General features: G+C 46.9%; 2 protein-coding genes across 2 annotated transcripts in view; both read left to right on the forward strand.

Moving 5' to 3' along the window:
- On the forward strand, positions 23-22,538 carry ADAM9 (ADAM metallopeptidase domain 9). The gene is made up of 22 exons (XM_021374744.1): positions 23-186; positions 6,191-6,288; positions 7,298-7,362; positions 8,435-8,513; positions 9,803-9,879; positions 10,510-10,702; positions 11,427-11,492; positions 11,984-12,055; positions 12,289-12,458; positions 13,654-13,735; positions 14,021-14,154; positions 14,295-14,466; positions 14,586-14,678; positions 14,919-15,114; positions 15,589-15,694; positions 16,224-16,407; positions 16,627-16,707; positions 17,431-17,536; positions 18,857-18,995; positions 19,482-19,584; positions 19,919-20,049; positions 20,502-22,538. The coding sequence occupies exons 1-22, from the start codon at positions 105-107 to the stop codon at positions 20,614-20,616; spliced, it is 2,544 nt and encodes an 847-aa protein (XP_021230419.1). The 5' UTR covers positions 23-104; the 3' UTR covers positions 20,617-22,538.
- The window catches only part of LOC110387021 (disintegrin and metalloproteinase domain-containing protein 32-like), an 11,637-nt gene continuing 9,132 nt past the window's right edge, over positions 22,632-25,136 (forward strand). Inside the window, exons 1-11 of the mRNA XM_021374714.1 lie at positions 22,632-22,737; positions 22,815-22,879; positions 23,082-23,143; positions 23,358-23,436; positions 23,517-23,593; positions 23,666-23,822; positions 24,057-24,122; positions 24,375-24,446; positions 24,528-24,694; positions 24,800-24,881; positions 24,952-25,088. Coding sequence (XP_021230389.1) covers positions 22,692-22,737; positions 22,815-22,879; positions 23,082-23,143; positions 23,358-23,436; positions 23,517-23,593; positions 23,666-23,822; positions 24,057-24,122; positions 24,375-24,446; positions 24,528-24,694; positions 24,800-24,881; positions 24,952-25,088 — 1,010 coding nt within the window. The 5' untranslated portion in view covers positions 22,632-22,691. The remainder of the gene's footprint in view (positions 22,738-22,814; positions 22,880-23,081; positions 23,144-23,357; positions 23,437-23,516; positions 23,594-23,665; positions 23,823-24,056; positions 24,123-24,374; positions 24,447-24,527; positions 24,695-24,799; positions 24,882-24,951; positions 25,089-25,136) is intronic.

Raw genomic sequence — 25,136 nt, forward strand, 5'->3', positions numbered from 1 at the left:
GGGGGCGGCGCGGCGCAGGCCCCGGCCCGGCTGCATAAGCCCGCTCCTCAGCCCGCTCCGAAAGCCCCACGGCCGCGGGCAGCGCAGGGCTGACGCGGGGCACCATGGCGCGGGCGGCGCGGAGCTGCCCCTGCCTCTGCCCGCTGCTGCTGCTGCTGGCCGCGCCCGCGCTGCCGGGCCCCGCGGGTGAGTGCGGGACGCGGTCCTGGGGGGTGGAGCGGAGGGGCCCGGGCCTGGGGCGGCCTCTGCGGCCCTGGGGCGGCGGCGGGGGCTGAGAGCGCTGCGGGGCCGACGGTCCGGCGGCTGTTGGGCCGTGCGGTGGGGCCCGCAGGACGGCGGGGCCTTTGTCGTGGGAAGCCTGGAGTGTGGGGCTGAGCTCGGGCTGCGCTGTTGGGGTCTGCCTGGGTTCGCAGGGGTCTGCCTGGCTGCTTCCCGTACCCTGTGCCGCTTCGGAGGGATGCTTGGAGGGATGCACGTCCGCGCTCAGGCTGAGCAGGTGACTGTTTGTCTGTGAAGAAACCTGGGCCTGGATTGGCAGCGTGGTCGCAGCCCTCCCAGAAACTGGGGGTGAGCAGATAAGGATACAACCATGTCGCTCCCCAGCTGGGAGGATGCTTGCGCTGTTCTCCTGCACGGAGGTGACCGAACACCCGCGGTGTCTGCACTGCGTTCAGGGGACTCAGGCTGCCCCCTGCTCCTCTTGCACAGCTGCAGCCGTGGCTGAGGGCACAGCTGGGCACCGGGGGGGTCCCTCCAGGCGGCCGCTCCCCATGCAGGAGCTCAAGTGCAACGTGGTGCACTTGTGACAATGAGCTGACACCGTGCTCCGTTTATAGGCTTTTAATGAGCTGGCACTGTGCTCTGTTTATGGGCTTCGTAGAATTGCAACTGTACTCTGTTTATGGACTTTTAATGAATTCAAACTGTGCTCTACTACGGGCTTTAAGGATGCTGATCCTGATGCTCTGTGTAGATGATAGACTGAAATGTCTCATCTGTTGTTGTGCTCTTCCTACAGAAAGAGTACATGCAGCGTGTTAAACTTGTGTTTGTCATGAATGCACAGTTTTATTGTCAGGACTTCATAATCGAGGAATCTTTTCTGAAGCTAATAGCGGTGCTTCGTGCTGAGAAGTAACGCTCCTGTGGGCTGAGTGGCTCAGCTGTGAATTGCTCGCTTGGCACCCAGCGTGCTGCTCTGAACTGGCTTGGAAGGTGGCTGCTGGCCGGCAGTGCGGCCCCAGGTGCTGCACCCATGGGTGCTGGGTGCTTGTGTGTACCGCGGGCTGACAGCTCTTGGAAGGTTGGTGCTTCCATGCCTGCTGAGAAAGGATGAGCTGTGGGTCAGCGGTGTTACTGGTGGTGTGTAGGCAGTGCTGCCCTGACAGCTCTGTCCCAGCCAGTCATCCTCAGTCTGTGATGAAGGATAATAGACCTTTGTCTCACATCTGAGCTCGGATGGGAGGGGAGAAACAAGTCACCTGCTTCAGTGCATCCGGACACCTCCAGCTTCTTGAGCTGGGATGCGAGTGCTGTGTGTGCTCCCCAGTGAAGTGAGATGTGAGGCAGAAATGGGGTGTTGCCGGAAACTGCTAATTGAAAATTCCTGAATGAATGTAATTGTATAGTGACGGGTAGCCGTAAGGGGTTGCCTATCTGCAGACACAAACAGGAGGGGAAAAATCTGCAAGGAGACCTCAGCCTTTGGCTGTGTAAATTCATAGAGAACCAAAGCAGCATTGCCACAGGCAGGGGCTTTGCTTCTTGCTTCTTGGTCTCTTCTCCGATATCAGGATGGCCTCGCCACGCTTCATTAGTTTTTAAAGGAATGTTTTAAATGTCTGAACACTTGGGTTTAAGTTTGCTGAGGAGATGCAGTGTTTGGTTAAGGTAATTCTTTTGTTCAGCTCATGAGAAACACCCTGCCTCCCCTGTGTTTCAAGAGATCTGGGGCAATCATTCAGCAGAGTGAAGAGGTTTTTGTGGTTATTTCCTTGGTGTGAAGAATAAAAAGAGGAAAGAAATTTCAGTGTAGCTAATGTTGCCTCTTGTAGCATTTTGTTTTTGGAAAAAGGAAGTTTGAAACATGACTTCGTAGCTTTTGCATGTCTTGAACATTCTCATTTCTTAAGATAAAGTAAAAAAAAAAAAAAAAAAAGAGTTTATTTGCTCAACTCTACTGAGTTCTGTGATTGAATGTGTACTGCGTGGTTTCCTTTGGAGACCAAATGTAGACAGCAGTGTTCCTGAGAAGCATTCCCACGAACCTCTGCTGTGAAGCGAGCTGACATCCAGAGGGCTGCTGAGATCTGGAGGAAGTGAGTGGGCTCTGGGAGCAGTGTGGGAGGGAGGGCAGCAGCTCCTGAGCCCCCAGCCTGGGAGGAAGGGTGTTTGGGTGGGCCCTGACGTCTGGCACCGTGGTGTGGCTTTGCTCTGTTTCTCTGTAAAATGAGGTGCCATGACAGAGGGTGTTAGTGGCAATACCGGAGAACAAGAGTGATGGCTCTTCTCACAGAACAAGAGTAGCTGTTGTCCTGCAGGCTGATCAGTTTGGCTGTGGAGAAGGTGGAAGGAGTAGCAGGAGTCTAGACAGGAAGCACTTACAGCATCGGTCGGGGTTTCAGCACAAGGGACGTGAGAGCATTCCAGCAAATATTGCATATCCTCATCAACTTCCACCCCCAGTAAAATGCTAAGAGAAGTTACATTAATCATTCTTGTCTGGTTTAATGCTAAACAAATATTTCGGGTGAATTCATCAAGTGGATGAACGTGCTTCTCTTGCCGTGACAGCTGGTCATCTTTTCCTACCTTCTAAACAGGCTCTGTGACACAAGGAAACCCGCTTGGTCTGAATGTTTAGAGCGAGGGCGGGAGGTGATGGAAAGAGCAGCTCCAAGGAGGAGTGCCCTGCAGCAGAAATCTGTGCCCGATGTCCCAGGTGCTTTGCAGATGGAGCACGGCCACACAAGTGCAAGGTGCTCTTCAGTCTTGGAGGTGCCAGGGGAACCTTCACAGTTGCCTTCATAGGATGTGTTCCTATTTTTGCAGATTTGTTAGCCTGGTGTTTTGTGTAAATCTCTCAATATTTTTAAGTGGACTTGGATAATATTTACATAGCGCAAGTGAAGGAGCTTTTTGCTTCCAGTGGTCGGAAGAATAGATCTTACTGCAGCTGTTGTCTTGGAAGAAAGATCAGTCGCACATAAACCTGCCTCCCCCAGCACGTGACGGGTTGGACTGTACCACAGAAGTGATCGGTGGCTGAATGTCATTCTGCAAGGACATCTGTATTCCCAATCACACAGGTTTCTCCTGAAACAGGTGCTGCCTGGCAAAGTCCTTTGTGATTCTGATAATGGGATACAGGGAATGCTAATTGAATTTGCAGTCAGAAAGGATGAACAGTCCAGGTAATGTAGGAGTGAGAAAAATGTCCAGCAGTAAGGTGCAGCTTTGGAAAGACAGGTGCAAAGTGTCTTCTAAGGTGAAAGTAATTGTCTGCATGGTATGAATGAGCCTTAGAGTAGCTTAAGCTGCAAGTGAATCAGCCTTGCTGGTTGGTGTGGGGAAAAAAATAAACCTGTGGAGGTAAATAAATACACAAAATCATCGTTCATGAAGCATAGGAAGCCTGACCAAACCTTTAAAATAGCTTCAGCCTTCCTCCTGCTCATCCTCGGAGCAGCGGGTGGGCATGAGGTGGGTGCACCCGGGCTCCACGCAGCCTGCACCTGGGGCAGCCAGGTGCTGGAGGTTGGGTTTGTGCAGTGGGACTGTTCTGTGCTATTGAAGCTGCAGTTGAAACTTCTCTTTGTTTATTTTTCCTATTTGATCTCACTTTAACAGGCCTGGGGAGGAGTTACAGTAACAGAAGGGTGATGAATGGGGTGAAGTGTTGGTGTGGGCGACTGCGGCTGTATTTCTGTAACTGAGCCAGCAGAGGTGTCACAGCCTGTGGAGGTGGGGATGCGGCCTGAGCTCTGAATGTAGATCTTACCTGTGGGGGGTGAGTGCCTGACATCTGACCTCAGTGTCTGCAGAGCCCTGACATGGCTTGTTTTGAGGGCTTCCCTGCTCCCACTCAGAGTTCTCACTGCAGATCTGGGGTGGGGGAGGGAAGGTGATTCATTTCTTCCCAGTTGTCTGTGATGCCTGGTAATTAAGGCAGTCTTGAATGAGACAAGATAAATACAGTGGTTACAGTTGCTTTTTCCTCCTTGGAAATAGCGTGCGCTGCGCCCAGGTGGGATGATAAGCAATAGGTTCCCAGGTACAGTGCACAAGGAGCAGTACATGAAGCCCTGTAGGTTATTGCAAGCTACTGTGCACAAGAACCGTGCTCATTATACTACAGTAAGATCTTTTAAAAGGCAGCGGTGTAAAAGCTAAAAAAGGAAAAAGAGCTTATCTTGGGAGAGCACAATGTAAAATCTTCAAACGTACAAATGAGCTGAATGTCTGGATTTGGTTTTTGCTGTTACTTCTGCACCTCCTTCAGAACAAATTGCTATGAAGTGAGTTGTCTTTGCTGTGTACTGAAAGGTGTGGATGGGCAGCACCCATCCATCCTGGAAGGTGGCATCTTCCTGCAGGCATTACTGATGAACTTTTCCCACAGCAAAGGGAAGAAGAAGGCTTTGTACCTGCATTGAGGTCCCCAGCTGGTGGAAGTGAAGTGGGGGGCGAACAGAAAGCGGGAGGAGAGGTGTCAGGATGCTCTGAGAGCTGGAAGTGATTTCCCTGTAGTGCTGTGCCTCCGAGAGCTGCTGTTCCCAGAAACCCCTCCCACTGCTTTGTGCGATGATTCACGCTCCCAGCTGCTGGGGGGGGCACAGCCTGCTGAGCACCGTGGGGCCGGCAGTTCTGTCCCGGTGATAAATGCAGTGGGGTTGGAGCACTGCGGAGCAGCGATGTGCGATGGCCTGGGGCAGGACGTGAGCAGAGATGTGTGCCTGGAAATGGCAGAGCAGTGACTTACTGGGGCACATGGTGCAATGGGTCATTATGGGAAGGAAGCAGCCCTTCCCTGTGCTGTGCTTGGGCCAAGGAGGTTCTGACTCTGTGCTTTCTGTGGCCTCTGAACATAAGGGCTATTTTCAGGAAGTTTCTCCGTTTATTTTTAACACTTTTTTTCTCCCCAGTAATCACAAGAATTAATGAGAATTTTGCTACAGTATGTGTCCCGTGTTTTTTGTTTCTTGAGAAGGAATCCAGCCTATACTCATGTGACAGAAATGCTGTGTTACAGATATTTGTACTGCAATACATCTGCATTCCCTGAGCGATCTGCCTGCTTCTGCTTCCGCAAAAACAAAATCAGCGTAATCCATGCCTCTGGCTACAGGGGTAGGTTTGTCCTTAGTGAGCATGAGAAGAGAAAAGCAAGAGCAAAGTGTGCTGGAGGAGGAGGACTTAACCCCACAAACATTTCACTGTTTTTTTGTTTTGCTTTTTAACTGTCTTGCTGACACGACCAGCATATCGTGGTGCCAAGGAGCACAGCTATTCCCTGCCTCTGGGCCCGGCAGCTCGCGCTCTCCTGATGAGCTCACTGATTCCATTGCCATGAGCTAGGAAAAGTGCTGCTGCTAATCCTGCACGAGGCGGCCCAGGGAGCAGCTCCAGGCAGGCAGCGTGCTGATGGGGAAAGTGATTTGCGTGTGCAATTTGTTGTTGTTTACGTGTCTGCACAGAACTTGCAAGAAGTGGTGTCTTTCTTTGTTCAATCAGGTGATCTGTCTGTTGCATTTGCAAATAATTTATGAAGGAATCTGCTGAAGGCTGCTTTCTTGCTGGCCTTTGTTCCGCCTCAGTTGTTTTTATGAGGTCCATAAGTGCTCTCTAAGAACACAAGGAGCGCTGGCTCCGTCAGCAGCTTGGCGAGATGTGCAGGGCTGAGGATGCAGCACGGAGCTCCATGGGGCTGGCTGGGAGCTGAGCGCTGCTGGAGCCCCGGGGGGCTGCGGGCCGGGCTGGTGTTCTGCAGAGACCTGGATTTGGCACCGTCCTTCTGTGTGCCCTTGAGCAAGTTATCTGTGCTGACCTGCTTTAGGTGCTCTGATTTCTGCTAATGAAGGGAGATGGAATATGAGATGGGACTTGGCTGTGGCATTTTCTCCCCTCTGCCTTATCCGTCTGGCTTTTGTTTCTTTTAACTTAGTGGTGGCAATTCTCTTTTGCTTTTTAGGTTTTCAGGAGATCTCTCAGTTGTCTTCCTATGAAGTTATAATCCCACAGAAGTTAGGAAGAGAGCGGCGAGAGACCTCCAATGTCTCCTCAACACAGGTACTGGGCAGGGTTACGAATGCCTTCAGTTCAGTATCTTCTTGCTAATGAAGTCTATTCAAAATCAACCTTAACTTCTCACACACAGATCGTCTAAGTCGTCTTGCAGCAAATAAGTATCCCTCCTTACAAAAGGCATAGCATCTAGCATCCACTTCCAGCTAAGTTCTGGGAAGTGCTTCCTTGCTGCAGAGGTTACAAGCTGCAACAAGGGATCTTTCATCTGAGTGTAAAAGACACTTAATGAAAGTTGGGAGGAGTTTCAGAGAGGTGAAATCATTAACCTGGGAGATGCTGGGGAAGTGACTGGAAGAAGCCCTGAGCGGCATGGGCCTGCTGTGAGCAGTGGTTGGATACCTCAGGGGTACTTTCCAGCCAGTATTGTTCTGCTGTAATCACAGAACTAAGGACTGCACACCTCGAGGTATTTGGATTAGACTCACTGTTTTAGTCACGAATCTTATAAACCTTGGCAGTATTTAGTATTCAGAAAAATGTCTTAAAGTGTATTGCAGTCATTAGTAGCACTAGTAGTGCTCTTGCTGTGATACTTAATGTAGAGTTCAGGTGATTCAGCTTATCCCCTTAGCAGCTGGGGTCCTTCCATGTTAAGTGGAGTGCTTGGCTAATGCAGGGCTGATGAGGTACCAGCTCACTGTGTTCAGTAATAAAACAGTATTGTCCTTTCCAGCTGTAACTCACAGTTTCTGTGGAAGTCTTATAAACAAGGAATGTGGAAACCACAAAGCTATTTTGAAATAGCTTCCTTCATGTGACTTTTCCCCAGCTACTCAAGAAATGCCAGATTCTGGAGGTAGGGAGAATTATAAAATAGGCCTCAGGCTCACCCACATGTGCTTATTTCTGCTGCAGTGCAACCAGCAAGATCTAACAAGGAAAGTCTGGCTGCTCAGGGTCAGGCAGTTTCCATGTGTGGAGGTGATGTGTGGAATCCTAGCCTGCTTTGTGCTGGAAGGGACCTTTAACAGTCTTTTTTCTTTACATTCAGGACAAGGTGTCGTATGCTATTGAGATAGAAGGAAAAGAATACACAATCCATCTAGAAAAGAACAAGTAAGTGATGAATTTCTTGATTTCTAAACTCCATCTGTTATGTCCAAGTAACAAGCTGGCAGATAGCATGCTAGTTTTGGTTGTTGTGGTTCTTTATGGGAAGGGCAGTCACAAGCTGGCTCTGAGAAATCTGCAGAGAAATTCAGTGAAAGTGAATCAAGTCACACATCTTGGCTATGGACCAGAAGTGTCGTTGAACTGCGACTCTGTGATCGCTTCTCAGAGAAGGAAGCAGCAGTTTGCTCAAAGGGGACCTGGAGAATCACTGAAATGATTCTTCCCTTTCACGTCTAAAAATAAACTGAGGAATATTTCAAGTAAATATTTTTGCTTTCCTCTGGGTTTTGTTTGTTTCTTTTTTTTCCTCTGTCTCAGTAGCACAAGGCTACTAACAAATGAGGAAGCTGACTTTATCTCCTGGGTGTTAATATCTATAACTTACAGACAATATGTTGTCTGTCTTGCTTTTAATTTTTAAAGGGATGCTTGCAGCAACAGTAAGTAAACATATATCAGGCTATTTCCCTTGTAATACTGCCCTTGTAATAGACAATAGAGACATAACTATTTAAATCTCAAGAGATCGCAAGCTGCCATTTACCAAACTCCTGACCCTCAGGAGTGTGGGAATTTGGCTACACTACATCAGTGTCTTTACCAGTATTGGTCAGCTGTCTTAATCAGGGGACACTTTCCCAAGGCACTTCCTTCCAAAAGTGGGGAACAGAAGTCATGCAGCAACCTGAGTGCTGTGATTTCCTTCTGCATGAAGCCGAGTGGGCAGTTAGCACCATCTTAAAGCCTTCTGTAACGTGTTATCTTAGCAAGGGTGAGATGTTTGATTTGTTTTCACTAACAGTTGCACCATTCTGATATCTTGGATTTTGCTGCAGGAGTGCACAATTTCTTTGTTAATTTTTGAGAGTTTTCCTTTGAATGTTTCATCATCTAATTGTGATTTACATGTTAGTGACACTCTTGGTTAGGACCATCTTACTGCCCTGCTATAGCATCGTAGTCAGTTCCTGATATTCCTCTAGTATTTACTCTTCTCTGTCCCCTTTCCTTACAGAGATTTGCTACCCAAAGATTTTACAGTTTATACCTATAATAAGGAGGGGAAGCTGCAATCTGAATATCCAGATGTCCAGGTAGGACTTCTTTCCTACTTGCATAGCATTGCAGTTATTCTGCTGAAGATATTTGCAGCCCTCTTTTTCTGTAGAGGCAGACTGCCTGCTAGGCTGCCTTTGAAAATATGATTGCTTCTGTAGAATAAGAATTAATAGCAGCTTGTGTGATGCAAAAAGCATGAGAGTATTTCTAATGGCTTCACTGCTCTTATATGTCAACACTGTTCCTTTGAAAAGGAAGCATTAGTCAAATGATATGTAAGATCTTGTATTTGAAAACAGAGCACCTGAGTTGACTATTTCCTTCCTGTTTAAAAAAGAAAAAAAGATTAAGAGAGGAAAAAGTCTTTTCTGCACAAAATCACAGAAGTCTCAGTGACCTTGGAGGATTATTACGTGCCTTAACATTCATTGCCAAAAGCACAGACAACGTAATTTACCTGACCCTTGTAGTAACATTTAAAAATGCACTTGCCAGAGAATATTGAATGTCTTTGCCATGTATTACCATCTCATTTAGTTCTCAAAATGTCTAATACAGAGGACAAAATGGAAGTATTGTGCCTTGTCAGGGCTGATGAGGGACGTACTGTGCGATTGAGATGTTCAGGCAGCACAGCGCCTTGGCAAGGACAGCAGATGTTGGCCTCTTCCTCGCTAGCAGGAGGCTGCATACAAGCCAAATATTCTCCCAACTGTTTTTTTACAAGTCTGAATGATAATTTGGCTCAGATCTGTAGGGAGGGGCTGGCCTCAGAGTATCTGAGGTGGGGTGAAGGGCAGCAGTTCAGAGCAGGATAGCTTAATGTCAAGCTAAGAAATCCAGTTGCTAGGTAATTCTTTTGAGCCCTGCTTGTCAGTGTTACAGCAGGGTCAGCTCTGATTCCAGCTTCAGGTAGAATGAGTCGGTGAGTGGGGTTTCCAACTCAAATCTAATGGGTCCTATCAAGTTGTGAGGAGCATATGCTTTAAAGAATAGGATTCAGACTCGATCCCTGTCTCCCTGTATGCCTGAGCTCTTGATTAGCTTCTCATGTAGAAGTCCTTATGGCACTAAAGCAGGTGAAGAAGTTTAGATGCGTGCTAGAGGAGGAAATGCTGTAACATTGTGGTAGAGCCGCAGGAAAGTTAAAAGCTGTAGACTAGATACAGGATGCACGGTGGCTTTGACTTTAATCTTATTATGCTGTTGAATTGCAACTACTGCTGGTCAGAGGCAGACATAGCAGTTGTGTGATCAGAGGTCACACTGGACGTGCAGATATGCATGGAACATGTGTGTAATGCACCTTTCTTTTCCTGTGTAGGATCACTGCCATTACCAGGGATATGTGGAAGGGATCCTGGACTCTGTCGTTGCTGTCAGCACTTGCTCCGGGCTCAGGTAGCAAACTCATCCTTTGTTGCAGCTGTCACGTGGGTCTCACGGCCCACTGAACATGAAACAAAATTCTTGCTCTGTTTTTAACTACTGTTCAACCAGATGGGAATCGCTGCCTGGGACCAGCTGCAGTGGTGTATACCTTTGTGTGGTTTTTCTGCAGTATCTTCATGTCATGTTAACAGATATGTGCAGTATCTTCAGTAATGCAATAAAATATAAAGGGGAACGCAATTTTTACAAAAATCTTGTGTGCTTCAAATGGGCTTGGAAATTCCATCAGCTTTGGGTTATCTTCCATACTTTTTGAACGTTATTGGACACAGCACTGTGTCAGACAACAAAGCAGGGACAGTAACTGAACTAAGTATTTCTGCTTAAGGCCTGCGATTTAATTTCTTGGGCACTGCGGAATCTTGTGGCTGTGTTTAATTTGCTGTAATTGCAAAGGCCCTTCATGGTGACAGGCTGCTTCCAGGCATTAAGTGAAGAATCATCCTGGTTTGCAAGGGCTGAGATATAGACATGCCTTTAGTTGCCAAAGAGTAACTATTGTTTTATTTTACTATAAAAACCTGCATAACTATCCTCTGTGTTTAATGCAAGAATTTTCTGCACGCTACCATGTCTTAGGGGTTTGGTGACGATCGGGAACGTCACCTATGGCATTGAGCCCATGGATTCATCCTCTGGCTCCAAACACATCCTATATTCATTGGATAATGTGAAGAAAGAGCCCTCAATGTGTGGAGTAACCACCGAAGGCCACGAAGAAGGGGAACATGCAGCAGAAAATCACCATCCTAGTATGACTCAGCTGCTACGAGTAAGTGCACCACTGTTTTCTCCACAGTCTCCTATAGTGGATTTTGTGAATGTTCAGCTAAGAATATGGTAGCAGCTTATCACATTTCTCTGGGGCTTAACACATACCTAAAGGTTTCTGATCCACTGGGTTTTCTACGCTGCTGGAAAACTGTTGCCTCAACAGCACGGTTACAATTTCTTTCTGCTTCTGCATGCAGCAGTGAGAGTTCAGTGGCTAGTGACATTGCTCATTGGCAGAGTTTTGGGGGCTTTTAAGGGCAGGAATATTCAAGCTTCATTGGAGAGGCTCATTACCAAAGTACGACATTGGAAGCCAGCGGCATATGGTGTTGTTTATTCCATTCTCTTAATCGTCAGAAGAACAGATTGATGTGAAGACCTTCGTTGTTGTTTAAAGACTGGCTATGTTGGAACAAGGTCACAGGAGAAGCAAGAGTATAGAAACACTCTTATTCAAAAACAAACCAAAGGGTTGCTGGTGTTTGCTTGACACTGGAAGTCCTTGGATAGCTCAGTCTTAGTGTAAAATGTTTGTAGGGCAATTGTCATTTCTTTGGACTACTTTTCTTGGTTTTGGCTTGTTTACATCTTGGCAGCATGCCTTGGGCGTGTCTGTTAAGCCACTGGTCGTATCAAGTGAAATATGACAGTGTATTTTTGTTGTTGTTGCTGTTTACGCCTGAATTAATAAACGTGAAATTGTCTAAAACCTCTTTCCGCAGAAAAAAAGAGCCATCCTACATCAAACAAGATATGTGGAGCTATTCATAGTTGTGGATAAAGAAAAGGTATGGCTTGGACTGTGGGTTGCTTTCTCTTCCTTCTCCCCAGGAGATGAGTTGAAAAGCTGCCAGTCTCCATTACTCCCAATCGGACTGTTGAAAGACAGCGACGCCTTAGCCAAGATTATGCAAATATATTATGCTAGCCTGTAACTGAATAAGCATGTCCTATATGGTACGCCTCTGGAAAACAAAAAACTGTCAGACATAGAGAGGTTCTATCAGCAAAGAGTTTAGTAATGGATGGAAAACATATGGGAAAAGCTGCCTCTTGTGTTTTCTTTTGGATTATTGAGCAGCTGAGTAATAGAATGAGCAATGAAGATGCTGTTTTCCTGATGAGCGTCTCTTAGGCAGAGATTCAACCTCATGTATTCTAAGCAGAACACTGGGAGCCTGGCAAGAATGACTTCTGTTACTGGTCTTAAAATATTTTACTCGTTTTGCTCAGCCTGGTCTTTGTCTGCTTTTCACAACCAAGTGTCTTTGTCTTGCAGTTTGAAGATTTTGGGAAAAGTGAAACAGAAGTAAGAGAACATATGGTGCAACTGGCAAACTTCCTTGACAGTGTAAGTTGAAGATACACCATCATTCCCATGTAATGCTCGGTGTGACTTTTCAATCGTTGATCCTTTTGCTAATCAAAATCTAACTCACTAGCAAAATGCATCTTGTTGATTTGAATTGTTTGATTAAAAAACAAGTAGATTTTCTCAGGAATATACATAACACAAAACTACTTGTTCTTTTCTGAAGCTCTTCAGAAATATTTCTCCTTATTTTATTTTTTTTTCTTCCCCAGATGTACATAATGTTGAACATCCACGTCGTGCTGGTTGGCCTAGAGATTTGGAAGTATGAAAACATCATTAGCACAGATGGAGGTGCTGGTGATGTGCTGGCAAACTTTGTGCAGTGGCGAGAGAAGAACCTTGTTTTGCGCCGGAGACATGACAGCGCCCAGTTTGTTCTGTGAGTTGAGGTTCCTTCCCTTTGACTTTTAAGAAGCTTATTCTATTCCTGTCTGCTTAGCCTTGCCTTATTATCTGGAGTGGCTGTTCACTTTCAGCAGAGAATCCAGTGCAATCTCCTGTGTTTTACATAAAAACATTCCATGTCAATTTAAGCGTTTTAAGAAGGTTTCTCTGGGCTGTGAATTCAGTCTCTTTTCTCACAGATGCGTTCCTAAATAATTTGTTTTCTTGTCCCACATATCCTGCAATGTTATATTTTATATTGTGGACAGCTTGTAATCAGATAATCCTTTGTAAGGACTGTACACTGCTTAGACTTGCAATGTAGGGCTTTTTCACGTGAAAAGGGTTTAAGCCTCATGCTGAACATTGCATCTGAATGGAGCAAAAGCTGTTTCTGCATTTGCTATCTAGAAACCAACAACACAGTGTGAGCTCTGACACATGACATTAGTCTGTCTGTCCCTGTTGCCTGAAACAAGGACAGAACTTCCTGAGCAGTCCTCTCTGACCCCCTTGCAGGACATGTGCTCCTGTGCACTTCCTGCTCCTGCAGATAGCACAGGACTTAGGAAGTCACTGCCCAGAGTATGGGACAGGGCAGAGGTGAGAGCAGGCACTGCTGCAGGAGGACAGCAGGAGCTGGGATCATCTTCTCTGGGGCAAAGTGGTACCAGTCAAGTGACAAGGGTGAAATAGCTGGAAAAAAAAAACCCTTTTTTAAAAATTATAATTTAGTATAAAGTAAAATATGGTGCATTACACCGTTGCACTTAAGCTCTAAGATCTATGTAGAAACAAAGTAGGATGGTAATGAAAAGGCAGTTGAGGAGGAAAGAAACTTAGGGAGTTTGGCAGTAGAAGAAAGGCAGCAATGGCTTTTTTTTTTTAATGATTTTAAGGGGACACAATTTACCTTTTCATATTTAGAAGGGAACGTGTGGGAGAGACCGACTACAAAAGTCTTGTCTCTTGCCTTAATTTAAAAGAAGAAAAAGAACCATGAGCAGAATGATAAATATGAACTGGTACATTTATAGCCAAACTGAATAGTAGCACTCTTAGCAGTGCTCCTCCTCTTTGTTAGTATATGGAAGCTGGGAAGCTGGTATTTTGAGTGGAGAAGCAGAAGTGCATTGTGTGTCTGTATGGTTGGAATGATTGTCTGTCTCTTTTTCCCTTAATGACTGCAGGAAGAAGGGGTTTGGTGGCACGGCTGGGATGGCCTATGTTGGAACGGTGTGCTCCAAGAGCCACGCAGGAGGCATTAATGTGGTGAGATATCTTTAGTAATACTGTGAGTATGAACAAGATTTAAAGAAAAAAAAAAAGCCTTCCTGGTGCAGAATCTTTAATATTAAGCACGGCTGAACTGGCTCATGAGGAAGTGGTAGGATTTCTCTACTGACGTTTTAAACACCCCTGCTGTATGTTAACGTAGTGACAGAATAACAAAAGTGTCTTTTTGGCATTTAAGTAAACAATTACTTAAATTGGTGTTTAAAAAAGAATTCTCAGTAGCGACTGTCCACTATTTTTCTCTGTTGTGTTCTTGTGCAGTTTGGAAAAATCAGTATACAGATGTTTGCTTCAATTATGGCTCATGAGCTGGGACATAACCTGGGGATGAACCATGATGATGAAAGGGTCTGTCACTGTGGAGCAAGCAGTTGCATTATGAGCTCTGGAGCATCGTAAGTAACTGATAAAACAGGAAGCTTTTCCTTTTGTACGTGCTTAGTTTTTACAAGTCACAGGATAGCAAATGTTACGCTTGTTCTATAACCTGAGGGATCGTTTTGATGTAAAGATCTTCTTGTGTTCTCTGTTACAGAGGATCAAGGAACTTCAGCAGCTGCAGTGCAGAAGACTTTGAGAAGCTGACCCTCAACAAAGGTGGAAGCTGCCTGCTTAACGTTCCCAGGCCTGATGAAACCTATAGCATCCCCTACTGTGGGAACAAGCTGGTCGACATGGGGGAGGAATGTGACTGTGGCTCACCGAAGGTTTGTGGCTTGCCATGTGTTACAAATGCTGCCTGAGTCACCTTGCATGCTCGCTGGGGAGCAATCTTTGCCTGGCTGAGGGTGTGATTTCCTGACATTCACAGAACTTCTGTTTTCAGGAATGCGAAAGCGATCCTTGCTGTGAACCAGGCACATGCCGGCTCCGATCCACTGCTGAATGTGCTTACGGTGACTGCTGTAAAAACTGCCGGGTAAGACTGAGACTTATGATTTGGGAGTGTACTTCACTGGTTTAGAGAAGGAGAGTGTTGGCCTTGTCAGTGCATCTGTGGGAGCAGCAATGCTTGCTGTGCTGGGGAGCGTCACACAGCACCCACAGAGCAGCAGATCAACACCTTTCTTGTTGGGGGCACGCTGTGGGTTGGGAGCACTGCTCCCTGCTTTGAGGTTTGTATTTTCTGATGCGGTTTCCCCCTCAACTGTCTCTTCAGATCCTTCCTGGTGGAACTGAGTGTCGGGCGAGTAACAACGAGTGTGACCTTCCAGAGTACTGCAATGGCACGTCCCAGTTCTGCCAGCCTGACTTCACCGTTCAGAATGGCCACCCCTGCCACAATGAGGAAGCGTACTGCTACAACGGCGTCTGCCAGTACTACGATGCACAGTGCCAAGATATATTTGGCTCAAGTGAGGAAGAGCACAGTGTTATCATTTTCCTAGATGATGTAGTTAAAAGAAAATGCTGAGGTTATTTAAAATATTCAGTTGTTTTCCTGTAATAAGGCAAAGACTTTGGAGCAGTAGTATTTATGGCTTTGCCTTCACATGTCCTTTATTACAGCTAATGCTGTGCTGGTGATTCAAGTAGTAATTTTCTTGCATTGAGCATTACAATAGGGATTCTGGCTTATAGGGCTTAAAGAAATAACATCCAGTCTATTGTACCATTTGCTAGGTGACTCTTTTTTTTACTTAGAACTTCATAGCGCTGGCATTTTCACTCCTTATCATTTTGATCAAGCTCATGAACTATCTGTTACGCATGGGAATTGTTAGACATGGGATAATTGGGCTGGAGAATAGAAACGTGATGATGTGAGATGTTTCTGTCTGTGTTTAACCTGGTTCCTCTGTCTGGGGGGGATGTGCTGTTGTTTTCAGAAGCCAAAGCTGCCCCCAACATTTGTTTTGCTAAAGTGAATTCCAAGGGTGACAGATTTGGCAACTGTGGTTTCCATGGCCACGACTACAAGAAATGTTCCAGCTGGTGAGTTGAACCTGATGCATTGGGAAGTTCCTACATGTATGATTGACAATTTTATTTGGGTGCCATAGTATTAAGTTGGGGTTTTGTAGCAGAATCACTTGGGAGATTGACGTTATGCTATAATCTAACCTTAGCGACGATGCTTACATCATTCAGAAACTACTGTGATATAGGTTAGAAAAGATCTGTTATATTCTAAATTCTGAAGCTGTTAGTAGCACATAATGCAAAGCCCCCACACTTCTGCATTTGTAGGTCTTGCTGGCTTTTGCTTTAGGTTGTCTGGGTTTACCTCTTGCCTGTAATATTTGAAGTGAGTTTGAAAGCTCAGACAGTTCTTCTGTAGCTGAGTTTGAACCTTTTATGCTTGTGCTGCATGCAACATTCCGTTGCCTCAGGCTATCCTTGCCTCACACACTCAGATTTGGGGCTATGGCAGGGAGAGTGTGTACTACATCTCCCATCTTCTCCAAAGCTTTTCGTATACAGGAAGAAGCATCGCTACAATATTTGTACGTTGATGTTGTAGGAATGCCATGTGTGGGAAGCTGCAATGCGAAAACGTGGAAACTATGCCTGTTTTTGGAATTAAGCCTGCCATTATCCAGACTCCCAGCGATGGCACCACTTGTTGGGGTGTAGATTTCCAGCTGGGCTCTGATGTCCCTGATCCAGGAATGGTGAATGAAGGCACCAAGTGTGATAATGGGAAGGTAATTAACGAGTCAGAAGTGTCTTTTGTAGAACAGATGTGTTCCGGTGGAGTTGAGGTTTAACAGGGAGGAGTATGTGACTTGGGGTTGATGAGAGCAGAGCAGCTGCAATGCTGTGTGCTGCAAAACCATCAGCATGGGAACAGTGAGCAGGGAGAAAGGGGTATGTTGGTAAAAAGTCATCTTGTTTGGTTAGCATGCATCTCTTAACTCCCCTAGGTCTGTAGGCACTTCCAGTGTGTGAGTGCTTCTGTTCTGAACTATGACTGTGATGTGGAAAAGCAGTGTCATGGACATGGGGTAAGTAATGCAGGAGCCTCCACTCCTACTGATAGCCCACTTGGAATGAATGCGGAGTCTCCAAGTTTTGATGTAACTCAAAGTATTTCTGTATGAGATCTCCCTGACATCTTCGTTAAAAGTTATGAGAGTGCCACATTTTTGGAGCCAAGGACCATGCAAATATATAAACTTATTTTATATCAAAGGTCACAGTTTGAAAAAGGTATGCTAACTGTGCTCAATTAATAGTGTTTATATGCTAGTCTTCTTTGCTCCTAGTTAGTCCTTAAACAGATAAAGGAGAAAGGCTTCTCTACTCAAGACAGCATATAACAGCATCCAAAAAATCTTTGAAAGTTCTTAAGATGATATTTTTTTTCTTTTTAGCTGGGCAGAAGTAATTCCCAGTTCCATTATTGTTAATGTAATTTGAAATGCCATGGGGCCTGCTAATCTTTGGAAGCTTATCCTGAACAGTGCTGTGCTTGCTCAATCATGTGAAACCTTGAGCCATGTAGCCTGGCCAAGGACTATCTGGAACTGACATGGGAGTAACTGGTTAAAGTTCTCCCAGGTGAGCGATGTGGAAGACATAGAAGAGGTGGTCATGGCTACTGCATGCTGTTTTTAAAATTACAGAGACTTAAGTTACTAGTTTTTTAGGTAAACCTTTGCAAAATTGTTTTGCTTTATTCCTATGTGTTTTTTTTTTTTAATTTTTTGTATGTTATTTAAATACAGGTGTGCAACAACAACCGGAACTGTCACTGTGAACCAGGCTGGGCCCCTCCTTACTGCAATACTAAAGGCTATGGAGGAAGTATTGACAGTGGACCTCCCTATAATGGCAAGTAGTACAAAGGCAGCTCTGGGGCTGTGGGTCTGTGTGTCTAGGGATGGTGCTGGGCTGAGTGCAGAGTGCCTCTTGCTTTGAATCAGCTAAATTCTGGTGGCTGAAGTGCTGGTGGTTTGCTTTTCACCAGGTTTCACCTGCTAGGAATCCTAGCTAAGGTTTTGAGCTTGAGGTGTTGCACTTCTTTCTTTTGGGATGTTGGAGATCTTTAGAGAAACTGGCCTGTTTTAACTTTCTTCAGGTGATTTCTGCCACCTTGGAATAAAATCAGACTGGACTTCTCTGTATCTAAGCTGGAACTTGAAGTCCTTTCTAATCTTAGATCCAAACAAAACATGAAATTTGGCTGAGGATGCAGGTTCAAATTCATGGATGTCAACAGGCATCTCTGTAAGGACAGGCTTCTAGCAGTGGTGGCAGGGATGGGTACTACCCTGTTCTGGTATCTGCATGTGCACCTGCAGGACTGTCAGCTGGCCAGTGTGAGCTAGTGCAATGCATGTTGACAAGTCACTATTTCATTAATGTTTATTATTTGAGTGCGGACAGCATGCTCCGTTTGGTAGTAAATACAAATGTAGTCCCCACCCCAAACATCTTACGGTATAGAAGACAGATACGCGATAAAGAAACGGGGAGATACAGAGGTTTGTGACACTGCATTGTTTGCAGACTTTCAGTTTGCTTTTTGTGGTGGAGGGAAGAGATGGACTGGGGAGGAAATCTAGTCTTACTTCATGTAACTTTTTCCCCTCCTGAGGAAAAGGTACTAGGTCAGCGTCTGATATGGCAAGAAGATGCTGTGTCTGTGCACATATATCTTCTATGTGTGGGTTTACATGGGGACAGCGGGGAGAGTGGTGCCTGGGGCAGCACAGATCGTGCAGAGGAGAGAACAAAGTGAAAGAGGCTGTGAAGCTTACTTTTCTCACTGCTAGTTTGAAGATGAAAGAGGAAGCTTTAAGTTGGAGAAGGCTTGTGCGATGAGTTTGTGGAGTATGTAAAGAAGGGACTTGTGTTGTCTCCTAGAGGAATAGGGTGGCAGAATGATCCTGAAGACCCTTTTTTATGAGATGGTGTGGATTTTGAGGGAAGCTAGATATTGTGTCGGTGCAATAACAGATGGGAGAGTCCCACCATAGTGGGAGGATCAGACCTAGAGAAATATCTGCAGTCATAATAGATTCTTTATGTATTTCTGCCGTGAAGAATGGAAGTTTGTTGTAGAATCAATCCTAATAAATGCTACAATGAGATATATGACATTACCACCACTCAGTGCTTTCTTCCTCTCCATCCTTTTGTCCTCAATAGACAAAGACAACTCATTGAGAAATGGGCTACTGGTATTTTTTTTCCTGGTCCTGCCGCTCCTTATAGCTGCTGCTTTGGCATTTGCAAGGAGAGACCGGCTGAAACGATGGTTTAGAAGGTTAATGTCACGTTGTCATTCGTAAGTATAGTCTCCTCTTTTCCTTCTCTTCTGCCCTTTTGAAGTAGTCCATAGATGTTTCTTTACATAAGCCATTGCCAAAGTATGGAGATATATTCCAGTCCCAAGCTGTCAAGCAAAGAAACTGCACCAAATGATGCTTGTGGATTGCTCTGGGCAACGGCAGAAAAGATAGATAAATTTTATACTGTGGGAGCAGAAAACTTTATTTTTACCTCTATGTTTGTTGTCATGTCTTTGGTGATGGGTTTTATGTTTTTGGGGTCCTATCTTTGGTGCAGAGGCAAAATAAAGCTGTCATAGCCCTTAAGAGAAAAAGGATTATGTTGTTTCTTAGGGATGTGGCAAATACCATCTTCCTGACATTTGATATTTGCTAGGATGCTCTAAGTCCATCTAGCAAGTAAGAAGCACTTGGGCTTGTAGCCTGCTCGGTCATCCTGTCCAGGTTCTGTGCTCACCCAGTTAACATCACTTGGGTTTCAGGTCACTTCAGTCACCACCTCCTAGAACAGAAGCAGAACCAAGAGACTTCCCCCGCAGAGGCGTTTCACATGGCATGCCTTATCCTTCAAGAGGTGTACCCATGGTAGGAATTACTCACTCTCTGTTTTTATTTGTCTCTAAAGTAGCTGATGAGTACAGTTTATGTTATTATTGTACTAATAGAGGCTTTAAAGCCATTGTATTTTTTCACTTCTGTGAATCAGGCCTACTCTTTGCTGAGAGTGAAATAGAAGTAGTATTTCCTAAATGGGGTCAAAAGCTCCTCAGTATTCTTTCTACTGATCTGCTCAGAAGGAAATAATAACTGTCATTTCCAGGTCTGTTTGCAAGTGGTCTCAAATATCACCTAAATAATGAAACAAACTTAGAGAATTAAGTGCAAATCTGTGAATGTTCTTGTTCTGTTTTACCCATAGGACATGGAACCAAATACCTTTCCTGTGCCATCCTACCCCGTTAACCAGCATCCTCAGCAGGCATACCACCAGTCCTACTACCCACCTCCCCAGTACCAGGCATTACAGCCACAGCAGAAGCTGCCTGCAAGGTTGGTTTGAGTTACTGCAAGTAACATTACCAGTTGTGCTGACGTATACAGCTTGTCGTTGCCTTCATCCTTGTAAGCATTAGGATATTTCATCAAATACTGTGAGCAGAACTGACCTTTCAGTGAAAGGAGCTTCTCCTTCGATTCACACTTGGGAATAAAAGCACCTTTGCCCTTAGCATTTGTTTTACGCTGTAGGGTGCTCTGTGGACACTGGGCAGTGGCCAGCAGGATTTGACCATGGGGTGTTTGAAGTGAGCCTGCACTGAGGAAGCTGAGTGTGCTGGAAGTGGTGTGGCTGGAAGGGGAGAGTCTGTAACAGTGGGCTCGGGACATGCTAGTGCAAAGCAAGAGGAAGAGAGGGCTGCTTCACTGTGTGCATTTTGGGGAGCATCAGTGTGTTTTAGATCGTGTCATCTGAACTCACGGCAACTTCTCTGTCTTTACCATAGGCCACCTCCTCCCCAGCAGAAATGTGTACCTCAGGGACCTCCTCCATCACAGCAGAAAAGTTTACCTCAGGGACATTACTTTCCTTCTCGACCGGCACCTTTGCCCCCCAGATAGCTTTTGACTTCTTTGGGACCTTCGCATGAGCTGACCTGTTCACTGAAGCAAAGCTGAAATTGCATTTATCCTTCTTGCATCGAGTGGCCCATGGTAATCCCAGAAAGCCTTCCTTCTGCAGCCATGGATAAGGCAAAAGAGATACTGAAACAAGGAATGTAAACCTTCAAACAAATACCTCTACCAAAGCTACAGGAACAGCAAACATCAAACCTGTTCTTAGATCTGAGTGCTGTGGCTTTGCACGCTGCAGCAGGGCTGCCCAGCTGGAAGTGGAGCAGCCTGCAGTTAAATAATCCTTTAAGAACAGCGCTCAGGAGTTGCTTTAGGTTTCCCCATTTCTGCAATGAGCCCTAAAAATGAAGTTATTTGTTGTCGTCTTTCTAAATGTACGGTGAAGAGTTAAAGTAGTCCATACCGTGTTCAAACCAAGCAAATCTGGCTAATTAATTTAAGCTTATTTTGCATGGACTGGAAAACGTTTCCCATTTACACATAAATGGCACAAGTGGAATAAGGTATCAGTGTACTTTATCAGAGAAAGATAAATATATTCTAAACATGTTTATGCATGTATATATGTTTATTGATGTGTAATAATGCACTTAAATTCTTAATTTCATGCTGACTGACACTAAGCTACATGAACATTAATTTAATGATTTTGAATTAGTTACTGTGAGTTGCTAAGTGAGAATCCTGTACTAACTTCCACTAATACCATAAATGGGTAAGGAAAACAAAGGTACGAGAAGACGTGGCCAGTTTTTGGTTTAAAAAAAATTGAGTTTTTAGCTCTAGGTTTTAATTTGGACCTAAAGACCACGAAGAAATCCCTGCAGAACACTGAGAAGCAAATCACGTGAATCTGCTGAGACCGCCTGAGCTTCTCTGAGCACTTTAAGCAGGAGCCTGTTGACTCATGCAGCGCTGTCACCTAATCTTCAACCCTTGTTAGTGTCAGTCAGGATGCTTACCTAGGCTTACTTGCATCAAGTTGGGCTGCTGTCTGTTCCTATACCACTGCTAAGCCAGGTTTAATGCAGTTCCCAAGAGGAGTGTTCAGCACTTGGTGTCGCAGTTGTGCTGTGGGTGGAAACTGATGCTGGAGGCACAAACTTACTAGAAGTGGGGAAAACAACCCTGGAAAGCGTGCTTGGCTTTTTCACTTTGTGCTGGCCACTGAGTACAAACTTGCTCTGCAAAGATCCCCCTTAATATTGCCAAAAAAAAAAAAAAAATCTTCTGTATATACATATATAAATATGTAGAGAGAGACTGTTTGCATTTGCAGTAGTAAAATACTTGAACTCCTGTGGTTTCCCATAAACATAGGCTGAGATTGATAACACTATTAAAATACATAAAGTGTCACCTAGGCTAGCACCAGACTTGTCCGTGGGGGTCTTCTGTCTGTCCCAAGATGTTCCCTGTGTCCCGCTCGGGTCAGGCTCTGCCAGTTCCTGGCCCTGCTTTGTGTTTGGCGATGCGGGTTCCAGGGGGGGGGACCTTGCATCGCCAAGTAATCCAGGATGTCCTTAATTGTACTTCAAGCTGTACATGTGAACTAAAACTATGCTGAAAATGGTGCCTTCTAATAAGTTTTTATACTTCATTGTGCATGTTAGCAATATTTACAGGGCGGTGGCGGTGTAGGGCGATGAGCGTGCGGTTTTTAGACGTGGTTCTATGGCGAAGAAATAGCTCCAGTTTTAAATGTGTTGAATATTGCAGATGACTACTGATTTCCTTTTTAAAGCATACACTTATCCCTGCCCCGATGAGGTTGGGGGGAGCATCCCCCGTTCCCGTGCACTTGTGGGACGCAGCGCGTGTGTCTGTAGCGTTCAGGTGCGAGGGCCGGGCTGTACCCAACCCCTTTGTAAGAGCAGCGAGCAATAAACACGCCGGTTTTGTACAAACACTCTCTCTTGTCCTCTGCTGCTTCCCTGGGGCTGTGTGTGGACGGCCCCCAGTGGCCATTCCGTTGGGGCTGTTACTGGTGGGGCCGTTCTGTTGGGGCCGTTACCCGTGGAGCTTTGCTGGTGGGGTGTTGCTGGCCAGGCAGCAGCAGCATGGGGCTGCTCCTGGTGCTGGGGGCCGTGCTGCTGGCTGTGCTGTGTGAGTCACCCAGTGCTCCCTGTGGGGCCGTGCTGGGGCTGCAGGCCGGTGATGCCCCTCTGCTTCTCTCTCCCCAGGTCCACGAGCGTCGTCCCAAATCACAACCCCGCTGCGACTGCCCCCCAACGTGACGGGACTGTCGGTACTCGGGGTGTTCCCCTCCTGCCCACGCAGGGGTGGGTGGGCACAGAGGCTGTGGGCTGGGTGATGGGGTGATGTGCTGGCAGGCGTGGGGCTCCGCCAGCCCCTCAGGGTGCGTCTGCTGGCTCAGCTTACATTAACTGCTCTCTGCGCTTGCTGTTCTGCTCATAATTCTCCCCTTCTCTGCTTTTCTGCACTACGAGGACACGCTGTCCTACGTCCTCACGGTGGAGGGGAAGCCGTACACCATCCACCTCCAGAAGCAGTGAGTTGGACCTGCCCTGCTGCTCTGGCACGGGGCAATTCCTACCTGCGGGTGCTGAAGCTGCCAGGGCCCCACTGGGATGGAAGGGGCGGGGGGTGCTTGTGCCTGGGGCCCCGATGGCAGCGGTTTGGGATCTGCAGGGAGCGTGGGCTGTGGGAAAAATCTTTGTAGGAGGTGATGCTTTAGTGTTTGACTCAGCACCGTTCTCCTGCAGTCTCTTTCTACCTGATGATTTTAGGATTTATGTGTCAGATGAGTCAGGGTCCTTGATGTCTGATTCGACCCATATCAAGGTAAGCTTGAGTTGTTGTTATTTGGTGACTAGCATTTGAGACCGCCCAGCTCAGGAAGGGCTCGCTGTGCTTTGCCATAGGGTGACTGCTACTACCGTGGCTCCATCGAGGGCGTCCCTGGTTCAGCAGTGACCCTCAGCACCTGTGCAGGGCTCAGGTACGGGGCACGGTGCTGCTCAGGTACCAGGTACCGGGCCCAGCACCGCCGATGGCACCGTGTCCCCCGCAGGGGCCTGCTGCAGTTCCACAACGCCAGCTACGGGATCGAGCCGCTGGGCTCCTCGCCCACCTTCGAGCACTTCGTTTATCGGATGAGCAACGAGAACACAGCGGGGTTCCTGTTCGCACAGAGCCACCCCAGGGCTGCGGGAGGAGGGCTGCAGGAGGTGAGCGTGGGGCTGGGTCCTGCAGGGGCTCCCTGCCCTGGGCGGCCTGGGTGGGCAGCGATGGCGATGGCTTGCGATGAGCTGTCGTGTGGTCGTTGTGCTCCTGCCTCATCTAACAAGTGAGGAGCAGGAGCTGGTGTGACTCTGTATTATTGACACTGACGTAGCACAGCAAAGCTTGGGCACAGTCACTAGGATGTAGGAATACAGAGCGCCCAGCTGTTGTCTTTTCAGCCACCATCAGAAGCAGCACAGTCACCCAAGTACATCGAGGTGTACGTAGTTCTGGACAAGGCTTTGGTAAGTCAGCAGCATCCGTTTTCTCCTTGTGTTTGCTTGACTACTTGGAGCAGACAAATGGTGCCATTTCCAGCTTCCACTAATTCGTGGCTTCCCTTTGGGGTGGTATTTGTGCCGTGGGTTTTGCAGGAAGGGAAGGATGGAGATTGGTAGCTCACACTTATGTGATGGGGGTAGGGGACATTTCAACGTTGTCTAGCACCATTGCAAGCCATGCCTTGCCCACTTTCACGCCTCGTGTTGTTTTTCCAGTACTGCTTTTTGGGCTCAGACCGGAATGCTGTGACACAGAAGATGATCCAGGTTTTCAATTTTGTGAACAGTGTAAGTTTGGCTGAGGTTAACACAAAGGTTTAGCTGCTCCGAGACCAAGGTGCGAGCAGCCACTGCTGCTGGACGTTTCAGATCTTTAATGCCCTGAACGTGACCGTGGTGCTGTCCTCCCTGGAGCTCTGGGTGCAGCAGAACAAAATCCCGACAGCCGGGGCAGTGGATGAGCTTCTGCAGCGGTTCCTGCAGTGGAAGCAGTCGCACCTGACTCTGCAGCCACACAACGTGGCCTGTCTGTTTGTGTAAGAGCAAAACATCGCAATAACTGGAGATGAGCGGAACTCAGCCCCCTGCTCCCGCTGCAGGGCACCGTGGGAGGGGCTGTGCACAGAGCTGCTGTGTTCCAGGTACAGGGACCAGGCGGACTTCGTGGTTGCAGCATCTCCGGGCACGCTGTGTCACAGCGATGCATCTGGCGCCGTGGCCGTGGTATGGGGCTGTGCCGAGCGGGGGGACGTGGCCAGGCTGTGCCACAGCCTGCAGCGCTGCTCTCCCGCAGCTGCAGCGCGCCGTGACGCTGGAGTCGTTCTCCGTCCTCCTGGCGCAGCTGCTGGGGCGCAGCCTGGGCATGGGCTTCGACGACGGCCGAGGCTGCCGCTGCCCCACGCGAGCCTGCATCATGGAGTCAGCAGCACTGTGAGTGCCGCCAGCAGAGGGCTGTGCTGCAGATGTGGTGGTGGTGCA

The sequence above is a fragment of the Numida meleagris genome, chromosome 21 (assembly GCF_002078875.1).
Source record: "Numida meleagris isolate 19003 breed g44 Domestic line chromosome 21, NumMel1.0, whole genome shotgun sequence".
In the NCBI taxonomy this organism is placed as follows: Eukaryota; Metazoa; Chordata; class Aves; order Galliformes; family Numididae; genus Numida; species Numida meleagris.

Coding starts and splice junctions, on each gene's coding strand:
- ADAM9 (XM_021374744.1), top strand. CDS start 105: ATGGCGCGGGCGGCGCGGAGCTGCCCCTGCCTCTGCCCGCTGCTGCTG. Junction 6,289..7,297: donor CCAATGTCTCCTCAACACAG/GTACTGGGCAGG, acceptor CTTTACATTCAG/GACAAGGTGTCGTATGCTAT. Junction 14,155..14,294: donor ATTATGAGCTCTGGAGCATC/GTAAGTAACTGA, acceptor TCTCTGTTACAG/AGGATCAAGGAACTTCAGCA.